At 40.5% G+C, this 21,612-nt stretch overlaps 1 protein-coding gene across 7 annotated transcripts in view; it reads left to right on the top strand.

The window, feature by feature from the left end:
- The first annotated feature begins 2,802 nt into the window (after nucleotides 1–2,802).
- The window catches only part of LOC144194085 (transducin-like enhancer protein 3-B), a 28,118-nt gene continuing 9,308 nt past the window's right edge, over nucleotides 2,803–21,612 (top strand). Inside the window, exons 1-9 of one of the 7 annotated variants that reach the window (XM_077712881.1) lie at nucleotides 2,803–3,575; nucleotides 4,834–4,996; nucleotides 5,256–5,356; nucleotides 5,557–5,620; nucleotides 7,803–7,847; nucleotides 13,518–13,580; nucleotides 13,819–13,893; nucleotides 19,398–19,599; nucleotides 19,989–20,005. In XM_077712881.1, coding sequence (XP_077569007.1) covers nucleotides 4,973–4,996; nucleotides 5,256–5,356; nucleotides 5,557–5,620; nucleotides 7,803–7,847; nucleotides 13,518–13,580; nucleotides 13,819–13,893; nucleotides 19,398–19,599; nucleotides 19,989–20,005 — 591 coding nt within the window. In that variant the 5' untranslated portion in view covers nucleotides 2,803–3,575; nucleotides 4,834–4,972. Of the gene's footprint in view, nucleotides 3,576–4,833; nucleotides 4,997–5,255; nucleotides 5,357–5,556; nucleotides 5,621–7,802; nucleotides 7,848–13,517; nucleotides 13,581–13,818; nucleotides 13,924–19,394; nucleotides 19,601–19,947; nucleotides 20,006–21,612 lie in introns of all 7 variants that reach the window. The other 6 variants (XM_077712878.1, XM_077712880.1, XM_077712877.1 and 3 more) reach the window with 6 other exon arrangements.

The following is a 21,612-nucleotide window of genomic DNA, read 5'->3' as shown; positions in this document are numbered from 1 at the left end:
TATTTTTACACATTGTATCCTGTCTAGAATTGTGGCGTACTTCCCAGAGGACTTTGGGCCAAAGGCAAACACCTTTGACTGGATGCTTGTCAATCACAGAATGTACATGCTGTATACAATAAAACCATTGAGAGTTTTAGAGACCATTACTAAATCTATGCAATTTCAACAAAGGTTAGTTTCGTGAGCTTCCAAACCGTCAGTGACAATGTTCCAAAATCCATAATATTCACCATAATTTTGCCACTAACCAAACTCTAGATTGGTTATGCAATATGTGCTAGTGTCCATTCTATGGGTAACTTACAGATGTACATAGCAGATTTGCAGCAACAAAAGCCACCAACAAAGAAACTTCTTCTCAGCGACACTTCTGCACTTGATTTGACTTTATTTTAACTAGGTCAACCCACAACCATACAAGATTGTGTTTTCCAAAGAAAGCTCAACCAATATAGTATCTTAGACCAGACATTTAGAGCAAATAACACCATAATTACACACACCAATAATATTTAGTAAAATATCCTCAATGACATCAGTTAAAAAATGAATGGAATGAAATAATGATGCTGTCGAGTCACTTACAATATTTTTCAAAACGTTTCCTAGGAAACTAGTTTCATTAGTTTTAAATTGTTCTGATGCACATTTCAAGCTGAAGATGAGAGCGTGCAAATGAGTGCTTGCCTAATGAAGTATGAACCGATTATACATTGAGAAAAACAAAAATTGTAAGTGACAGGTGCTCTGGATTTAAATAAAAGGGCCACATAAATAGTTTATATCTTAATATATTATAAACTACCATAACTAAATGTAACTTTCAAAAACATGCAGCATTGATGAGAAAAATGCGGCATGTTTGTGAGTGCAAATGGTCGTCTGTCAATTTTTGTGCATTACAGTTTATGGCGACCAGTCTAGGGTGTAGTCTGCCCATCACCCAAAGTCAGGTAGGATAAGATCAGGAAACACCCGCAACCCTGCGGAATACAGAAGGTGAATGAATCAATATTTGGAATTTTATGCATTTATCTACTTTTAGGTGAATGTGATGTGACATATTATGTCTGGCGGTGTTTATTGAACGGTTATCCGTCCATCCCAGGGGTGAGTGACTTAATCCTGGCAGGAACATAAACTGCTGAAGTGTCCTTGGCAATATGGTAAAACCCAGGAAGACACTAAACCCTAAAATTAGCACTGCCTGATGTCTATACTGGTGAATGTGAGCTGGTAAAGCCCAAAGCTTTGGGCACTGTGGTTCTGTGGATAAACACACTATCTCAGGCATCCCCATTTGTAATTTTAACTAAAGTGCACAATGGGTATTCTTAAAAATGAATGTGTTAAACTACATCACAAAAATGTGAGTGTAATCCTGACTGCTAAAATATTTTGCAAACCTATTTTGGAATGATTTTTCCTGCATGCCCCCAGTGGAGATCACTGCATCTTCAAGGAACAAGGCTACATTTGTTGCTTAGCAACAGCTATGGTTTGGGCCATGCTACATAATCTTCAAAATGTGATCAAATTCATGATTTTTAGAAGTGTTTTTTAAAATAGTATTTACATGACGTTTATTTTTTCTGAACCTTTTCAAACCCAAACCACTATTCATTCATTTTCTGTAGTACTTATCCTCACTAGGGTCGCGTGGGGTGCTGGAGCCTATCCCAGCTAACTACAGGGACCAAGCAGGGGACACCCTGAATTGGTGGCCAGCCAATAACCAAATCAGAACAAACTAACATAAGCATGTTTTCATACATTTGTAGGGGGCAGGCACATTCTTGCTTTGTAGGGGGCAGGCACATTCTTGCTTTCCATCAAAATGTTAGGTTTGGTTTATGACAAAGCAAATTAATGTGACTATTTATTAATTAATTAACTATACATTAATAAAATAATACATTAGAGATAATATTACCTGACATGGCTAACTAAGGTGGATGTATGCAGTTATTTTGCTGCCTCTCTGGCACTTATGAAGAAAATGGTTTTAAAATTGGCTTGAAAAATTAACAATATCGAGCTGTTACAAAGTTGACGCTCCATTGACTCCGTTATGTCCATCGAATGGCACTGACACAAAATGGCCGACAAGTGATAACAATCATCCCGAATAGCTCACAGTGCGCTTTTCGCATCTCCGTTCAAATGGATTTGACGTCTCTCACTGTCAGTGGCAGTTAATGAGCTTTCCTGTCAAATGTCTCAATTTCAAGAATGACAGACATTGTGCCTATAAAATAAGCAATAGACCCGTATACATACACGAACCACCCCGAAAAAAGCAATACAAAATGTGTAGGAGAACGCAAAAGCGCAAGTGTGAAAGAAGCCTCATGTTTGAGCGAGGTAAATGCTTTGTTTTACAGAAAACGTTTTCATGGAGGAGGAAGAGAAGGGGAATCAAACTGATATTTAGCCCCTACTGGCTTTTCCCCCTGCTTTTGTTTTATGCAAAGCCCTTTTTACCACATGGTAGTGACAGATTGTTTGAGCTGAAAGGAAAAGCCATTCGAAGCTAATTAAGCAGCCATTCCAGCCTCTACTCGCGGGCGGGAGGGAGAAGCACGCCGGCATTTGTCAGCACCGACTCCAACGTGGGTTTAATTGACAGTCTCCCGCTCTGACTGACAGCTTCTCTCAAACCTAACCAATGGCAAGCCGCGTAGGAAGACGGCTGAGCGTTTATTGGATAACAACTACTGCTCGAGGGCGGGGGCGACCCACGTGGGGACTGCATTTAAAGCAACACGTGAAGAAGAAAAGGCGTGGAGTAGTCGTTTCTTTACTCGCCTATGCTTGAGTTGCAATTGGAAATCGGTGGTCGAATTAAAGTCAGCTCAAGTGTTCCACTCGGGGTGATGTTGCATCACTGCGTCGAACCCAAATTTATGTTTGCTCATCTATCGATGCTGCACCACACTGACACCCTTAAACGACAGCCTTTGTTTTGAACAAGTTGTCGAACGCGACGACTGTCACTTTAGATTCAAAATGGCGACCCGGTGAAGTCATACATCTGGTGGACCAATAGGAACAACGACCGAACGTGAACACCCCACGTGGGGCTCACAGCTTTTGATTGGTGGGAGTAGCCAATTGGTTAGCGAGCGCGCCTCTCGCGTCAGTTGCGTCCTCGTGTCAGTGCTCTCAGTCTGCGTGTGGTACAACGCGCGACGGAGGAAGCGGCGTTATTTCACGACTACGGGCATTTCTTTCTGTATTTTCCCCCCCACCGACACCCCCATCACACTTTCCTCCGTACTATTGCCCAAGTTGAAGACGCGGGAATCATTTGCAGCCACTTTTGACTACCGCTGGATTTAACCAGAAGCTTCAAAAAGGTGTTTACGGCCGCCTAATCCGACATCCGAGGGGCTCCATAGTCCGACTGGACGGGAGACAGCAACGTGGAGGGGCGAGAAGAGGACGGTAAAGAAAAAGGCAGTGGATATTTTCACGTCTTTCCGCGGTGATTTGGCCGAGTGGAGGATGTACTCCGATCTATGGGTGGATATTAAAATTTAACCTGTGCAAGAGGGGCAGTGGAGACAAAGGTAAAAAGAAAGCGACGTTACATATCCTCTAACAAGGAGAGTTTGTTCACCGTTGTTTTTGGTCAACCACAACAAATGAAAGAGGATCAATATGTATGTGTTCGTTCAATTTAAGTGGAAATCATTAAAATGATCATCTGGGTTGTTACCCTGGATTATGCCACTTTTGATAAAGAAATAAATTTGACGTCTCACGCCGTCATTGGGACTGGAGCATGAGAATTGATTCCCAGTTTAAAGCGTGAGATAACACTTTATATAAATGACAGCAAAAATGTCAAGTAGTCTCGTTGAGAATTTCTTAGACCAAATTGTTTAGCTCGGTGGCTGACACTGGGACGATGTTCATTGGCTGTCAGCCCTCCCATTTCAAACGGATTGGACATCTAGTAGTGACAAATTAATTAATATTTGCAGCAAAGTGATTAAATTAGCTATGTGGTGATAATGTCGACAATGGCAAAAAAAGAGTTGATCTTAAATAAAAAAGACATGCTAAAAGACTTGAGCACAGGTGCATGTGAAAATCCGTATTAATGACATATTGTATAAATATAACTACTTGGAGTACTCGCATTTAATTGGTTGAATTATAACGTCAGTGATCAAATGTCTGCCGGGTGCCCACTAACTTGAAAAACTGGGTCTTATTCATGTTTTCCACAGTTTCTTTTCAATTGAGAAAGCACATTTAATTATTAATACATACATTAAAAACGTTATTGGACACCATAACTAGAGTTAATTTAGTTTGTATTTACTTAATCATTTAGTTTTTATTAACATTTCATTTTTTAACTGCTTTAGACTCACTAGGGTCACGGGGGGTGCTGGAGCCTATCCCAGCTGACTTTGGGTCAGAGGCAGGGGACACCCTGAATCGGTGGCCAGCCAATCGCAGGACACAAGGAGACAAACAACCATTCGCCCTCATATCTAGGGGCAGTTTAGTGTCCAAACAGCCTACCATGCATGTCTTTGGAATGTGGGAGGAAACCGCAGAAAACCCACACAGGCCTGGGGATAAGATGCAAATGCCACGATTTAAGATAGTCTGCTGTAAATGTGTTTATTCAAAAAAATACATAAATGTAGTGACGAATAATAACAAATGAAATCGTTGAATATGACACCTTGTATTCACATTGGGGGGGGTTTGTCAAATGCTCACACATATGACAATATTAACATTTGATGCCAGGTCTTTGTGGGGTTATTGTAAAGGCTTGAAAACTTTGTACATTTGTGTGTCTAACAGAACTGAGTGCTTCGATGCCGGGTGACTAAGCGCCTCGCAGTCACCAACGATACTTGCCACCCGGGAAGGGAACTATTGTGCCCTCGGATTACTTGAAGAAAAAGACAAGAAAGCAAGTTCCCTCGTGTGCAGGACAGATATGTATCCACAAGGCCGGCATCCGGTAGGTAGCAGTGCTCGATTTGGACGTTGACATGCAAAACGTGGCCTTCTGAGGTAGTCTCCTCGTGATGTGGGCTATTGGTGTTATAAAGAGAGATTGCAAAGATGTTTTGAAGAGATCTGGATCTCAACACGTCTTGTTAAATGCATTTTAACGTGGATACGTTTGTCAATTCTGTGCACATATTGCATCCCTATTTGTCACTCCTCCTGTCAAGGAATTAGAGGTTTGTCAACAAAGTTTTGTTTACACCTCGTAGGCACCTCATCAGCCAGGGCAGCCTGGTTTCAAGTTCACAGTGGCAGAATCATGTGACAGAATCAAAGATGAATTCCAGTTTCTGCAGGCTCAGTATCACAGGTAATGGTGTGAATGCATTGTTTGAATATTTGTTACTTCCTCCTTGGAAATTTTGTGAAAACATTTTCCTGGCCTAGTTTATAGCATTAAGCATAGCAAAATAAATTAAACAAGTAAATGCAGGAATAAGAGAACAGGAGACAGAAGATGGTTTTGGTTCAATTGAATCAATCAAATATTTATCTTTCCTTCTCTTGAAGTCTTAAAGTGGAGTACGACAAGCTGGCTAACGAAAAGACGGATATGCAGCGCCACTATGTCATGGTAAGCAGAATCATTGTGAAGATGCCAATTTGATTGAATGTTCTATTCACCCTTTAGCCTCAGGTAAGAGGTAGCAGGTTTTGATGAGTTGTGACGTTCTGCAGACGCCGCCATGTTAGCGCTTGTGCCTACTATGGTGGTGTTGACTCACCACGTCTGTGTATTCACTGGATAAGCCGGGGCAGGGTGGGGGTGGACAAGGGGCAGTTGAAACTCGAGCATGGGTCAAATGTCCATCTATTGATTGTTGGGCATGACGACCCCCTCTATGGCCGCCGGGGCCCCTTATGACCCAACGTGACCCTTCCCGACTCCCCAAGCGTGACCTACTGTGGGTTAATTGCCCCTCCGCAGGCTTTGCGCATGAATCAAAAGGTTTCTTGTATTCCTTCTTTTTAACCAGCCAGACGTGATACTCCTGACACCCGGGGGGTCCTGCGATATCAAGGGCACTTGGTGTGTTTTTCATCAGCCCATGAGATAATGGAGGCTATTTTAAGATGGTCTTCCATATAATCAACTTGATGGACTCCAATCCAACAAAGCTGCGTGTGTTAAGCTTTAAAGTCCCTCTATCATGAATTTTTTCACACTAATTAAATGATAAAATCTTGTCAGAGGATATTCAAAAATAAATCAACACTCACACAAAACCATTACTATTTAAAATGTACATAATTTATGAAATGGTTTTCCTCTGCTCACTTAAAAAGGATGCTTTAACGGGAGATAGGGATCCGACAGAGGGTGTTTGACTAAAATGGAAAACCAGACTCGTGTCTTTATTGTGTGATGAGTTGGGATGCAACATCGAAAAAGGGTCAGGGGAGGGAAGTCCCGAAGCACATGGTTCCAGGGAGATTTTACCATATGAGTTCAAACCGAAGGCTGAATCACTATAATGTGGCACAAGTGGACAAAATAGAAAAAGTAAAGAGAGCATCTGACATGGAAGCGTCTGGGGCTCATTAACATTGGATTTCAGCTGCCTAATGAATGGTTAATATCGTGTATTTATACTTCAACTTTTCAAGTAAGCATAGCGATTGCAAATGAATCATTTATCATCTGAAACTATTAAAACCAGAATGTTTTACTGGTGACATTTTGACGACGTTGGGGCTAACAATGCCTGCTAAGGCCATGTTCTTTCGGTTACAGTGTTATAATTAACTTTTCACTGGCAAAGTGTCATTTGCCAATTGGTTGAAGCTGTCTTCAGTAAAATCTTTTGATCTAAAACCAGAATACTTACCCACTAGTCCACTTCTATGTTGTCTGTCCACTCAGCTCACCACTTGGTTAGATGGAGAACAAAATGGGATTTCCTAAAAAAAAAACACATACTGACTGACTGACCATTGTTCCCTACACAACACATGTACTATTTTACTAATACAAATGTTTGACTTGCTTGAAACTAAACAAAAACTAAACAAACAAACAAACAAAAAACGCTTGCTGCCACAGCAATAAAACAAAATTTTGCCTTCGTTTACATCAGTTCTGTAAACGGCAGGCTTTCTGGCCAAGAGTGAAATAGCTCTTTTTTTGGAGTTTATTTTGTGAGGACAAACAATATGGCATTTGGCACAGTGAAATCCAATCAATTGGAATAAGTAATGTACCCCATGAGATGATAGTGCTAATTTTAAGTTAAACACTTTTATAGTTGAGCATTTGGGCTGCATTCTTTATCCCAACAATTTAATATTTGTCAAATATGATATATAGTTTATTGTATTTTACTTGGTGCCAACTTGATAAATGCCAGAATATTTTAACCATAATATAAGGTGATGGGAACATTTCACATTTGTGATGTTGACTTACAATATTCGGTCATGCACTTTCATCGCGTATTCATCGAGTATACGGCGAGTCAGAACTTTTTTTTTTAGAAAGCACCAAATAAGTCGGAGTAATGTAATCATGACGAAAGTTCAGCCAAAAATAAAGTCAACGGAATGAAGAATTCAGAATTTTTTTTGGTAGACTGGTTTGTGTTATAAACTTGATCCTCTGGTAGAGAGATTTTTAGAACAGAAGCCATTGGTTTTACTGGCTATATGGTCAACCGTTCTGTTCAGAATGCATGCTTTTCTAATTCAAAATATTGTTGTTATTTTAGTTGACGCTCTCACATGATGTACTAATGATGTGTCTTCTCTTTGGCCCACAGTACTACGAGATGTCCTACGGGCTCAATATTGAGATGCACAAACAGGTATGCAGCCATATCGCCTCTGTCTGTGTTTAGCCAAAACATTCTGTTTGTCCCTCCGGTCTTTGTGGAATACGCACACACCTGACCTTAGTTCCTATCCTCATCCCAAAATGCCTTTAGGAAGCACACATATATACTGGCTTCCTGTAGTGAAAATGCTGACAGCCTGAACAACAACATGAAGGGCACGCTGCCTGATGGGGATGGTTTGATAAGATTACAGCAAAGTATTTGGCAGACTGTCTGGGAGGATGTGTTTAAGTGTCCCCTCTGAATGCTGCGTAGTGTGTACGTGCATGCGTGACTGTATTGTAATCTTACTCCCTTGCCTTCATTCAGCTTCACAAAAAGCTCATTAGTTTATCTGCCACCTTGTATTGGGCATCATGGTATAGGCTGACACTGCTAAAGATGAACAAGCAAAAGGAGATTCATACTTTCATTTAAAAAAAAAAAGCACGGTTTAGAAATATTGGGGGATGAACTTCCTTAAATTAGGGCTCATATTCCTATCTTTGCTCTTTTAAGTTTTTATTTCAATTTCCATTTTTTTCTGTGAAGCACCATTTTCACTATTGGGCTGTTGATTTAATCTTTCAGACCTCAACTGATTTTAGAAACACTTTATGTTGTGTTTTTGAGTTTAAGCACAATTAAGGTCAAAACATATTGGCAATTAATGTATAGTCCGCACTATAAGACGCACCTTCAATAGATGGTCTATTGTTAAATGGTTTTCATATATAAGGCAGACCACATTTTAAGACGTAGTAGACATAGTAAAATTAGTGGTTAGTGGCTGCATGAGAGAAAACAACATGCCATGATTAAGCAATGCTGAGCCATAGACAATGCATCTGGTAATAAGGCGTACTGTCCTCTTTTGATAAAATTTGAGACTTTATGTTGTGCCTTCTAGTGTGGAAAATATGGCACTTAAAAATGTAAACCAAACACTTTAATCCCCATTTAAATGCCAAATTCGATCTGACAACTTTGCTTATGCTGTTTTTATACTTTAGACATTGGCTCTAAAATTAAAATGGATCCTTTGAAAGATTAATTGAGGGATTACACTTTGTTTATATTAATTGATATGGAATTAACATTGTAGCCAAATGATATTCATCCAGAAAGTTACGTTGCATTCCACTTTTCTCCTGGGCTTTCTGATTTTCTGCAAAACTATTATCTCATCAAGTGTCTTCTTAGCCATGTCGTTTTGACCTACAACATTTTCCCCCGGTTCCTCTGATTGTTGCACTCGGGTTTCCTGCCATCTTTTTTCCCTCCTAATTTCCACATCCTTTCTGTATTCTCTTCCCCCAACCCCCCACCGCTTTCCCACCAGAACCACATTGATTCGAAGGGTAAAATGGCCCTGGTGTTATTAGCAGGTCAATATGATGTATGATGGTCGGCAGAGGTGAGAGGGGAGGCGCACAGACGTCACGGTTCTCAAATCTAGAAGGTTAATGGCATCGGTGGGAGGGTAGCCCAGCTGCAACAGCAGCATGGCACAATTCCTCAGCCATTTTTTTTGCAGTCATGTGCTGTATGAGTGTGCACGCCCTGGGTGTTTTTGTTTATCAAGCAGTTTGCTGTCCCTCCATCCGCCTGTATTAAGTGTTGTCTGTTTGGCACTTATCCTCACCGAGAAAGGCGCGGGTGGTTGTTTTGTTCACACGCTGGTGGCGGTGTACAAAACAAGAGGTAAAGTCGGGAAAGAGACAGGAAAGGAGTGAGAGGCTTCAGGGTAAATGAGTTAATCGACTGGTCCTCTCCTGTGTGTGAGTCTCCTTTTATTTTATCAATAAGCCTGCTGGTGTCAACAGAGCACTCTGAATAATGCATGCTTCCCGCCACCCCCTTATCTCAGCCCTGATGAGCGAATGTTTGTGATGACATCAGCTAGAGGTAAATGGACAGCCCCTGGCCTTGGATGATTGGATGCAGGCAGGCATATTACTTTGCTGCTCTGGGAGATTTATTGCCCCGTGGAAAAGAAAAAGACAAAGTCGCTTTGTTGTTATCAGTGCAAAGCAGATTTGAAAAGCACAGTAATGAGCTCAACCACTCCCTCACGCAGATAAATAAATGTTCTTATCCCTTACTTGGTCATACCACTGATATCTTGACAAATACACAGATGGGCGTAGTTTCTTCCCTCCACGCTGCTTTAGCATTTGAGGGATCTCTGTGGCTTCCAGGGGGTAATTTGTTTTGACAGTTTCTGTTATGATGGCAGGGACTTCACGCTGGAGGTAATCACCTTCGCTTGCTGTCAATAAGTGATTTTAATTAGTGCAGCTCATTAGGCTGCCTCAGCACCGTGCCCTGCAGATTTTACCGTGGGGGTTGTTCCTCCTTTCCACTACCGTTGTTCTCTGTTGTAGTATCTGTTTATCTCATGTTCTTGCATACATTTAGACGTCACTTGTCAATGTGTTAAGTGATAAGATGTAGAGGAAATGCATGCACAGATGCAGAAAACAGGTTTTTGTCACACCGTCGGCATGCGTTTGCTTTGTCATGCCCGGGCTCCTTGTTGAAAAGAGAGTATAGGCGCTCCGATAAGGGGGTTGTTGGCTTGCTAGATGGAGGACGAAGAGCAAGAGGAGGAACGAGGAGCAGCAGAAAGCCTGTGCAAATGAATAATTTATACAGGATTCCTGGAATTGTTTACCAAGGTGATGATGGGCAACCTGTCTGTAAGCCAAAACAAACTAACTCAATGAGCACACACACACACTGCCTCTCCAGGGAGGGTGATGAGGTTACTCGGGTTCTCGGTGAGATGTGCTTTATTTTGGTAGCCTAGCAAGAGGAGTGAGTCGGAGAGTGTTGAAGTGTGCTTTTGTACACGCATCCACTGGATCATGGTTCTTGGAGGAAAAAAGGGAGATATGCTTAGTCTGTGTCTAAAAAAGGCTGAGGTCAGAGAGAGCTAAATAATAAAAGAACATCCCCTTTGTGATGATTCCACTTCTACCAAAAGGTGTCAAAATACACCAGAACCTTCACTTGAGATTTGTGCATATGTTCTCACAATAAAATGGCACAAAATGCAAACTATCCTTCACACATTTTTAATGAACAAGATTCGACTACCCATGTTGACTCTGTCTTCCCTTGTTCTAACTGAGTTCAATCCCAAACAACCTCCCACATCATATGCCACTTGTTTCCTCTACAATTGAATCCTTGTCTCTGCTCTCCACTTGGGGACTAATGCCTGCAGCGACAAACAGGCAAATGGCTTTCAACGCACCACTGACAACGGGATTCAGTGAAGAGACGGAGAGCCTCTCCATGCTGTGTTGCTGCTAAACAACCCTGAGTACCTGTAATTGTGGAGCTACAGTGAAAAGCCTCTGTCTGTTTTCAATGATTTGAAGTGACAAACTCTTTCCACTCACCATTTTGGCTGCTAAAAGCCCTCTGACAAGAGTTTCTCTTAAATGGGTGGAAGAAAATTATGGCGGTACATGTCAGTCATGTGCTATCAGTAGTTTTCTTCAAAATAGTTGCCATTGAAAATTAGGCAAGTGCATATGCACATCAGATCTATAAGTGAGTCCTTTTGAAAGCGCTGCTGGGTGGTTAATACTTTACACAAGTAATGTTCAATGCTGCAATCTTTTCTTTATTCATTTTGTTATTTTTGGAAAAAATCTACATCATGGTTGCTGAAAACGGGAAGCGTTTGAATATTGGCGAGGAATATTAGCTGGATTGTGTAATTTTGGGGCGTCGGGTTCAATTTGGTATGTCAAGGAAATTTGTGGCAATTAGATCTCATGTGGGCCATAACAGTCTATTTTGGGCCAAATAAGTTAGCTTACTGGCTGCCATAGCAGCAAATGAACAAATGTTTGATTAACTTGGCCCATTCCATAGGAATAGATTGAACGTCTAGTCCCATCCCTGCGGACACAAAACTTAGCAAAGCGCAGTAATGCACACACTCAATCACACAACTCGCAAATTTCGGCAGTCTGGATGCCTTAGCGAGGCGTTTTCGTCTTCAGTCTGATTTGTCTGATTAAATATATGTATATAGCGTAAAAAGTAGGCTTGCCAAAAATCTAGTCCTTCAGATTCACGGTGAGATAAAGGTGCTACCTAAAATCTATGCATTTCAATCCATGGCTAATAGATGCAGATTGCTTTAGCACCCTGTAGTTTCTTTATCTATTTATGAAGAACAAAATGGATATTTTTGTTGTTGTTTTCTTTCGAGTAGTTTCATTGTTGCTTTAATAGCCAATTGTATCAGCATGTCTCTGTTCTCTATTGTTGGTCCCATTCTAGCCATTTTCAGAGAAGTGGTGTGGTGGTGAAACACTAATCCTACTGTGCATCATTGTACCCAGGCAGTGCTAATGATGATGGTTTATGAGTTCCCTCTTGTGCCATCTATTTTTTGTGTGTCAGGCCCCTCCTCACTTACCCGCTCCCCAGTTATCCCTCATTAATTTCCTGTGCCGATCAAATCGACAGGCTGAAAATTCAATTTAATGACCTTCCTCTGTGCTGCATCTAATATGATTTTACAGGCTGTTCTGGTCAGGACCCCAGTCCAATTTACATAACGATCATCCCAGCCAGATAGTGTTGCCCCAGCAACCAAGTTAGAGTTGGGAGGGGTATTATGTGAGGAAGCAGGGGAAGGGGGATGTTGTGTGTAGTGCAGATTAACAGGAAGGTTTGTGAGGAGGTGTTGGCAGGAGGAAGGAGGCTGGGTGCAGAGGGACAACAGTGAGCCAGGTCAGACCGAACAAAGAGATATATATGCCTTGGTGGCCCACCCGCTTCTTATCTCACCCCCCGTCCTGTAAATTGAGCAGAGTGACACCAAGGGTTGTGGAAAAAGGCCAACAGCACCTCCTGTCCACTTTCACGGTCAAACAAGTCTAAGGTTGAAAATGAGTGGAATGCAGTGCACACACCTGCTGGGCTGCCACCCCTAATCTCTCAGAATCAATTAGTTCACCTCCCTTTACCTCAGTCAAACTACATTAGCTTGGTGTCAAATCAAAGCATTTCACATCACCGAACGTGGCTTTTCCCTTCAAATTTTTTGAATTGTCTGCTTATTCTTTGAAGTACTGATTTTAAAGAGATTAAAAAGATAAATTAACTTTGAAGGAATATCTAGAGACATTTAAGTGCCCTTGGCCAGCAATACAACAGCCATTTATCCGAATACAGCTCTAAAATGTACTCCTCGTTCACGAAAGCCTGCAGTATCGTTTTACTCTCCCAGCTAATAATCTGGTCGATACCAAAGATGCCTCTGATAGATGGCGTCTGAGAGTTAAGATGACTGCTCCAGCCTGCCCCAAGCTCTCTATGGGCAGTAATTATGAAGTATGGACCTCATTAGTTTCGTTCCAGCCAGATGGCATTAGCATATTTCAGCTTCCTAATTATATAAGGGTCTAATGGTGGCAGGGGAGAGTGGATGTAAATTTGTTTTGGGCAGATCCAATTTAGTTAAGAAGTCTATTCAACTAAACCATTCAGAAATCTACTTGTGCATGGACAAATATATGCCATTTTCTCTTATATTGCCTGTTTAGCTGCTATATTCAATTCTTTCATGTGCTCACTGTACTGTACAGTTCCAAACTGCTGTTGTAATATATTGTCTTCTCTTTTCTGCAGACTGAGATTGCTAAACGCCTCAATGCAATCCTGGCTCAGATAATGCCATTCTTGTCACAAGAGGTAAGTTTCCCAGAAGAAATAAGCTCAGTGTGAAATTTGAATTCGTACTTGATAAACAAGTAAATTGGAACCTTAATGTCAAAAGCAATTCAATTCAGGATGGTGGTTGACCACCAAAGTTAGTTTGATTCTCCATAACTATTTCGAAGACACACTTTACTACATTTTGTTCTTGGTTGAGCAAATATATTATTCCTGTTTAAAATAATACTTATTGTTCCTTTCATGTGTTCCACAGCATCAACAGCAGGTTGCTCAAGCTGTTGAGCGAGCTAAACAGGTGACAATGACTGAGCTGAATGCTATCATCGGGGTACGTGGACTTCCCAATCTGCCTCTCACTGTGTGTATACCTCCTCTTCTTTCTTTATTTCACCTGAGGTCAGAGGCAAATCTGCAAGTACAGAGGAGTGCAGGAACCCAAGGCAAAATCTAATATTCCATATCAGTGTGCAACACTATGCCTGGAAGTTCATTACAGTTGAGTTACAGAAGAAAATGAAAGGATAAAAGTCAATACAGTGTTCCCTCGGTTATCGCGGTTAATGGGGTCTGGGACCACCCGCGTTAAGTGAATTTCCGTGAAGTATGGATTCCCCTTCAAAAATGCTTAATTTGAATTTAATTCCAATTTTTTTTAAAAAAAATTACCCCCCTGTATAAAGTACACCATATAGAATACGGGTAGAGAGAGTGAAATTCAGTTGGTAGACTTAGAAATGACCAAGTATAGTAAGGGATTTTTTTAAAATAACCATGTATAGTAAGGCTTTTAAAATGTGTTATAACAAAAAAACTGTAAAATATGTTGTTTCAATGTAATATTTGTATTTTTTTTTCCCAAAAAAATCTGCAAAGCTCTGAGTCCGCAATAGCTGAACCGTGAAGTAGCGAGGGAACACTGTATAATTTTAGTGGGAAGAAACCATGAGCTATACTTGAGCCTCGTTTTGCTCAATTAATTCCCCAATGTTTTAAATGTAAGTTTAAAATGTCCAAAATGTATTTATATGCATTGTGAATGTTCAAATAAGTGTTGAGGTTACCCTTCACATTATATTATCGGTATAGTCCCTTGACCAATTCCAATTTTTGTATACAGAACACATCCTATCATGAGAAATCCAGTCCATCTTTTACCCGGGAGCAATGTTCCCTCTAAGATGCGCACGTTATGTTGCCCACACCTGTCCTCTGTGTGCTCAGGGAGGTTGTCTCTCTATGCCCAGACATATGAAAATTATAGGGAACATTGCTTAGGAGGTGAACATTGTTTTGCTAACTTAATAGAAATGATAGTAATATAAAGACAGCATGCCCAAAGGTCATCATTAAGCTTGAATGCAGATCCCAAGCTCCTCTTTTGGTGTGCAGATTTGCCTCTGATTTCAGTGATGTGGCATGTTGTTATTTTTTTTTTTCCTTCTCACAAGTCAGTTTTTAAAAAGATGATCGCAGTTATTCTATCTAATTAGGGACTTGAACGCAGAATATATATCTGATTTAGTATTAATGATAGTTGATCAGTTTAGATTTTTGTTTTCTAGCTGCGTCTTGAGTTTTGGGTAGCAGCTTTCGTATTCAATAACCCAATGGTGTTTTGGGGCTATAACAAACTTTGAGATCAGATCTGATGCTGTTTCTGTGCCAAAACTGGAGTATGTTTTGACCAGGTTTGGGTCTTATTTAAACTATGTATTTCCCTTTTGGATTTAAGGACTGTAATCCAAGTGCACTTAAAAAAAATCCGTAATTGGCCTTTTAATAGCTACAAGCCAACATACACACATTCCTCTTGAACCAAATAGACCTTTTACTTATTTGGCCCTCCATCTGCTTTTATTTAAGCACTAGACGCTTACTAATAGCCAGCTTGGACACAGATGTTTAAGCGACCCTTTTGATTAGTACTCTCTGTAGCAAAGGTTAGTCAGTGGTTTGCTTGTCCCGGTGGTAGAGGGGGTCAAGTCTAATGAGAGGTGCATAGTGACATTCGATTAAACTAAATGAGCCCTGAGCACAACCCCCACTTTTAAAGATAATTACTTCCTATTTCCCATTGAAAGGGGTCAGTCTGTCGGCAACAGGAATGACCTTTCTTTAATTACAGATGGGTTAGAACCGAAAGAACACAGGCAGAGAAAAGAAAAGCTTTATTATTTGGTAGCAGACGTGGCAGGTAATCAGTCTCTGAAACTGTGCAATTGACATTCAAAAATTGGTAGACCAAAGTCTAATTAAAATGTAAAGATTTTTGTGAATAACCATATTATGTTATAAAACTCAAATTCTAGTCAATTTGGAGTCTTTGGTTAAACTTAAATACGGAATACAATGATTTGCAAAACATTTTCAAATTGTATTCCATTGAATACAATAAAAAGACAAGATATTTTATGTTCAAACTGATAATCTCATTGTTTTTGGCAAACCGTCAACATAAAATTTTATGGTTGCAATTGGGACAGGGTCATGTTATCACTGTATGTCAACTTTTCTTGGAATAACATTCGATAAATATTTTGAAACTGACGACACTAATTGTTGAGACTTAAGTGCACTTTCAGCTGTTCAACAGTCCAGGGTCACAGTTGTTGTATTTCATACTTCATAATGCCCTACAAAATTTCAATGGGAGACGGGTCTTGACTGCAGGTTAGTCTAGTAGTCACACTTTCAAATGAATGCCTTCCTATGGCAACACATGCATCCATTTTCTGCACCGCATATATTCACAAGGGTCGCGAGGGGTGCTGAAGCCTATCCCAGCTAACTATGGGCACTGGGTGTAGATCACCCTGAATCGGTGGCCAGCCAATCACAGGCCACAAGGACATGGACAACCATTCTAGCTCATACTCATGCCTAGGGGCAATTTAGAGTGTTCAAAATATGAGGCTTAAGCCTTAACCACTTAACCACGTCCGCTTTGATAAAATCCATATTAATAAAATAGACAAGTTATGTTGAAAGGCATTTAAAAAAATATTAATAATACTGATTAAAAAATAAATAAAAAGCAAAAAAAATCCTGAATTTCTATTGCCCATAAAGTAATTTTTGGCAAGCCCTTCTCATTGTTTTTTATATGTTACATAGTATTTTATGGGTTTGCTGTGGCAACCTCTGAGGGAATATGCCACAAGTCACCCCACTGTCAATGTTGATTTTATCAAAACAGGCATAGAGTGCCGTCTTGTCATTCAGTGTTTAACAAAAAAAGGGAAATTATATAGCAATGTTAGAAAAAAAAAACAAGTTGCACTGAAGCCGCAGCTGAGCCAAACTACAAAAAAAAAAAAAAAAAAACCTGCATCTTATAGTCCGGAAAATACCACCATTAACATTATCGCTATATATTAGTAAAGGTGCTTACTTTTGATATGCATGCTGTTAACAACTTGGTTGTTTTTTTTCTCTATAGTCCGGCTGAAATAGTGTCCCAGATTTCCATAAAGAACTTTACAGTAAAATTCCTGTTTGTGCTGCAGTGCCCTTTCAGAGAATGAAGATCATAGGCACCCAGTGTATTTTGCCTTGCCGCTTACCGACAATAATCTTTGTACCTTCTCTGATTCAATTGTTAATATTGTGGACCATAGATGATTAAATCCCCAAATTCTTTGCAATTGCGTATAGAAGAATATTATCCCTAAACTGTTAAACTGTTTTCTCTTGATGAGGCATTTGTGTTTTCATGGTAACCTATGCTTGCTGAGCTGCATTTCAACTAAGAAAGAAAACAAAGAACCTTGTAGATTAGAGGTTTCTTCCTCGGTACAGCCGATATTGTTTGTGAAAGTTTTGCATCCTTTGTTTTTTATCATTCCACTGTTGCTACTTGTGTTTCTGAGGATGTTTCAAATGTATTACAATTGTTTCATCATAAACATAAAAAGTATGCCTGGGCTCACATTCTAAACAATGTATTTGGCAATTACACATTTAATACATGTTCTTCTGTTAATGTTTCGTGTCTAAAGTTTGTTCCCCCTCTCTTCTTTGATCCTTCAGAAGCAGCAGCTGCCTCATTCTATCTATCCAAGCATCATGGTTAGCAATTACTCATAGCTTTGCTCTCTTTGTTCAAAACTGCTCTTTGTCAATATAATCTGCATCTTTTTAAAGACAGCCATTTCAACAATGCTTGACTTTTGTTGGTGTATGTATGTGAGTGTGTGTGTGTTTGGCTTCGGCTTCGTGCCCTTTTGTCTGTCAATGGGGTATCAGAGGTTTTCAGGACTGCTGTTGATGAATGCATGGGAGTGAAACCATCTAAAATTGCACATGCATTCGCTGTTTATTGTAATTTGTGGAGTCAGTCAGGTGTGTCTTAGGTAGGTAATGTGGTCATCGATGATCATTGTCCCACTTGTTAAGCCAGCGGGCTAGGCAGTTTGTTTTGGTGTTGACGTTTGCTCTGTCTGACAGGCCTGTTCTGTAGGGAGTCGGCTTCGCCTAGTTAACTTTAATTGCCTGCTTCCTGTGGAAGTTGCTGAGCTGCAATGGCATTTACGCATAATGAAAAAAGATAAGAGTGAAAGGGAGCCAGCTCTTTATCCATGAATATTGAATTGGAAGCAATTTATTTCAGTAACCGCCAACCCTACCCTTGCTTTTCTTGCCCTTTTCCTCACTTGTCTAACCAACCACATTTTACTAATGAGGCTTCTTGATAACGATCCCTGCACATTTTTCCTCATTAGGCACACTGAATAGGGACTCTCCTGCCCCAATATCATACTCACTCTTGCACTTTCTTATTTACTGATTTGGTCTTACTCTCGTGTACATTGCAGTTTATCATTTCAACCTCTACAGTATTGATCAATTAGTTTTGTTAAGGTTTCTATTTGCAGTTTGGAACACAACAGAATATTGTTTTCCATATTGTAACTATGAGCCATCTTCATGTCTCTATCCGGCATTGGATGTATGATTGATGTACTACATGTATACAAGCTCAAATCTGGATTCCAATCTTTTTGTGAGCAGATGATGGATGTGTTAAGTGTTATTTAACCTTGTTTTAAAGCACTTGCTTCCATTTGCCAGAGTGACTGTTTAACTTGTTTCTATCGACTTACTCCACTTTGGCTGCTTTTAAATGTAGACATTTGAGACCTCTTGAGCTGTGGGGCTGCATGTGTATGACTATGCTAGAAGGGAAAAAAGTATGTGTAGGGGGAGGGGAGTGTTGAGAGGTGACTATTGTGTCTGTACAAGGCCACTTAAGGCTACTACTGTTCAACAAGCCTAGCATACATGATTTGCCATAATAGAGCATTAGCTTGCAACATATGTGTATAGGGCTACATCACAGGATGAATTTGCCTCAGACAGATGTCTACATTTTGATATTGCCAGATTTATTGAAGTTGGGTTCACATCCCTTTTTACACTACCTGTCTTAACCCATTAGTTAATATAGTACACATTGACTGTTTATTTTATTCATTTTCTGAATCGTGCCGAAGGGGACACCCTGAATTAGTGGCCAGCCAATCGCACAAATAGCAATTCACACTCGTAGTTGGGGGAAAGTTGGGGTTGAATTGGAGGGGAAAAACACTAATGAATAGTCATTTAGTCTAATGTTTGTTCACAGTGTAGTCAATAGCTTTCCGCTCAATGATTGAGCAGTATCTGCACGTTGACAGCCGCTGTCTTCTCGCTATTATCCATAAATGGTTTAGCCCCGAAATAAATGTTGGGTTAAACCAGCACTAATGCATGCACTGGAGCAGTCATTCATTGATTCTCTTCCCAGCCGACCTACTTGTTCTCTCTCCCGGTTCCCTGTATTTGTTGCAGCAGCAGCAGCTACAGGCCCAGCACCTCTCCCATGCCGCCCACGGACCCCCTGTACAACTGCCTCCTCACCCATCAGGTCTCCAACCTCCAGGCATCCCTCCTGTGACAGGTGCTGGCGCTGGCTTGCTGGCGCTTGGTGCTCTTGGCAGCCAGGCTCACTTGCCTGTAAAAGATGAAAAGAATCATCACGACTTGGAGCACAGAGGTGAGGAGCACAGCCTCTCTCAATCTCAAAATAAAATTGATTAATCGATGTGCAGTGCATTTGATTAAACATACAGTAATTTTCTTTAGAAACCCCTAAATATGACCAGTTCAAAACCAACCGCCACTGACATTTTGAGCGTCAATATATATTTGTTTAAGGAATGTGTTTGAATATAAGTCTCTTATACGTTACAATTTATAAGAGAAGCTATTAAAATAAATTATGCAGAGTCAATCACAAATGAGATTAATCTTTGATCTGAATAATGTATTACTTTCATCTGATGAAAGCTCAGAGACGTTGTGACACCCATACTAATTTGCTTTTTGCTTTTTTCTCTCCTGGGCCCTCATCATTTCATTCGCCTCTGGGTATTCCTCTGAAAGAACGGGAGTCGAGCACGGTACGTTTACGCTCCTTGCACACCCTACGAGTCTTGTCGTGTATTTTCCGGTGATTAGGTGTACCTTACTGAGACAGAAGTACCCTAGAAATCCATGTTCTTTATGTAAGAACACATATTTTGTGTATACCAATCCAGGGTAGTCACTGACTAAAATCAAATATTGATGTCTAGCCAGATCGTCTAGAGCTATCTAATCCTCAAGGAAAATGACTCCAATCAGACAGAGAGGATTAGTAGGCAGCTAGATTCTCTAATTTCGTCTCAACTTTGTCTTTAATTCTATTCTTTCCTTGCTGCCGGGTAGATTTTCAGTTGAATTCCCATGACTCGCTTTCAAAAGCTTTCATCCAGATGTTTTTGTTTGTGCGGCAACCTTTTTTTGTATATATGTATCTCTCTCTTTAAGAAGTCATCCCGCTACATACACTATTCTGCTGCCATTTTATCAACACACCCTCTCATGTTAAAGTCACTGTTTATTGGACTGCCTCTTAGCTTTCAAATAACCGGAGCGTGATGCTCTGTTGAATGGGCCAGATTAAGTTCCTCTCGACTGATCTCTCTGAATGGACTTGCTCACATCTGAAAGGAACCTAAACTATGCCAACATCTTGTCCTGTGACCAGCACTCATCAGGGCTGACTTACCTGATCTCACCACACCTTTTTCTAGTACAGGCTTACTCAAACCTCAATGCCTCATTTACTATTTTCTCAAGTAATCCAACACCAGACATACTGGAAATACAATCATTGAATTAAAGGTGTGTTGGTGGAGGTACATATGGAAAACAGACCGGATAGCGGCTCCTGAGGACTGGAGTTGGCCAACCCTGGCATACACAGACTGGCTCTATTCAATCAGTCAATGTCTCTCTACGCTTACCTTAAAGTAGCAAACCAACAAATGTTCTTTTTTAATACAAAAGGGTAAAATGAAATACAGAATTGTACTTATACTTATATGAAGGTGATCTAATGGTCCCTGCTGGGGAAGTTTAGACTTCATTTTACAGTTTTTGTGGTGTTTTCAAATGTTTGTATATCATTAACAGCCGGGAGAAATTCTTTTTTTTCTCCTTTTTTTAAACCACTCAGCCTGAGTTGGTCTTTTCCCCTGACCACGTTTCCTACTTTTTTCCTCTTTCGCAATGAAGGCCTAGGTTTTCTGTGCTGGCAGCAAATGTAGACTGCCCTGAGAGTTCTCCACCAAATTTTCTGCCTGCCAGCACACCGGCGCTCAGACTCCGAACATCCTGTTTGCTGTTATTTACAAATCAGCAGTTCACGGAAGCATTCCCACTCGTCATGAGAAGCTCATTGGCACTGGGTTATTCTCTCATTGCTTGGCAATTTTTCCACGTGGTCTTACATTGTAGTCATTTCAACTCTCACTCATTACCAACCCCCACTTAGACCATTTCCACCGTGGTTGATAATTGATTCGCTTTCACGTCACCCTTCGATCTACCCATCCAGAGTACGGTGTACTGTCTTTACTCATTTTTTAAAATTTAATTTACGAAATTGCTCCAGTTGTGTTTCTATGTATTTTGCTTGAACAGTCTGAAAAACATTGATGATGTATTGGTGTATTTGAGCACT

Source organism: Stigmatopora nigra, chromosome 3, assembly GCF_051989575.1.
Source record: "Stigmatopora nigra isolate UIUO_SnigA chromosome 3, RoL_Snig_1.1, whole genome shotgun sequence".
Classification (NCBI taxonomy): Eukaryota; Metazoa; Chordata; class Actinopteri; order Syngnathiformes; family Syngnathidae; genus Stigmatopora; species Stigmatopora nigra.
Note: the sequence above shows the minus strand (reverse complement) of the source record. Positions and strands in the feature narration are given on the sequence as shown.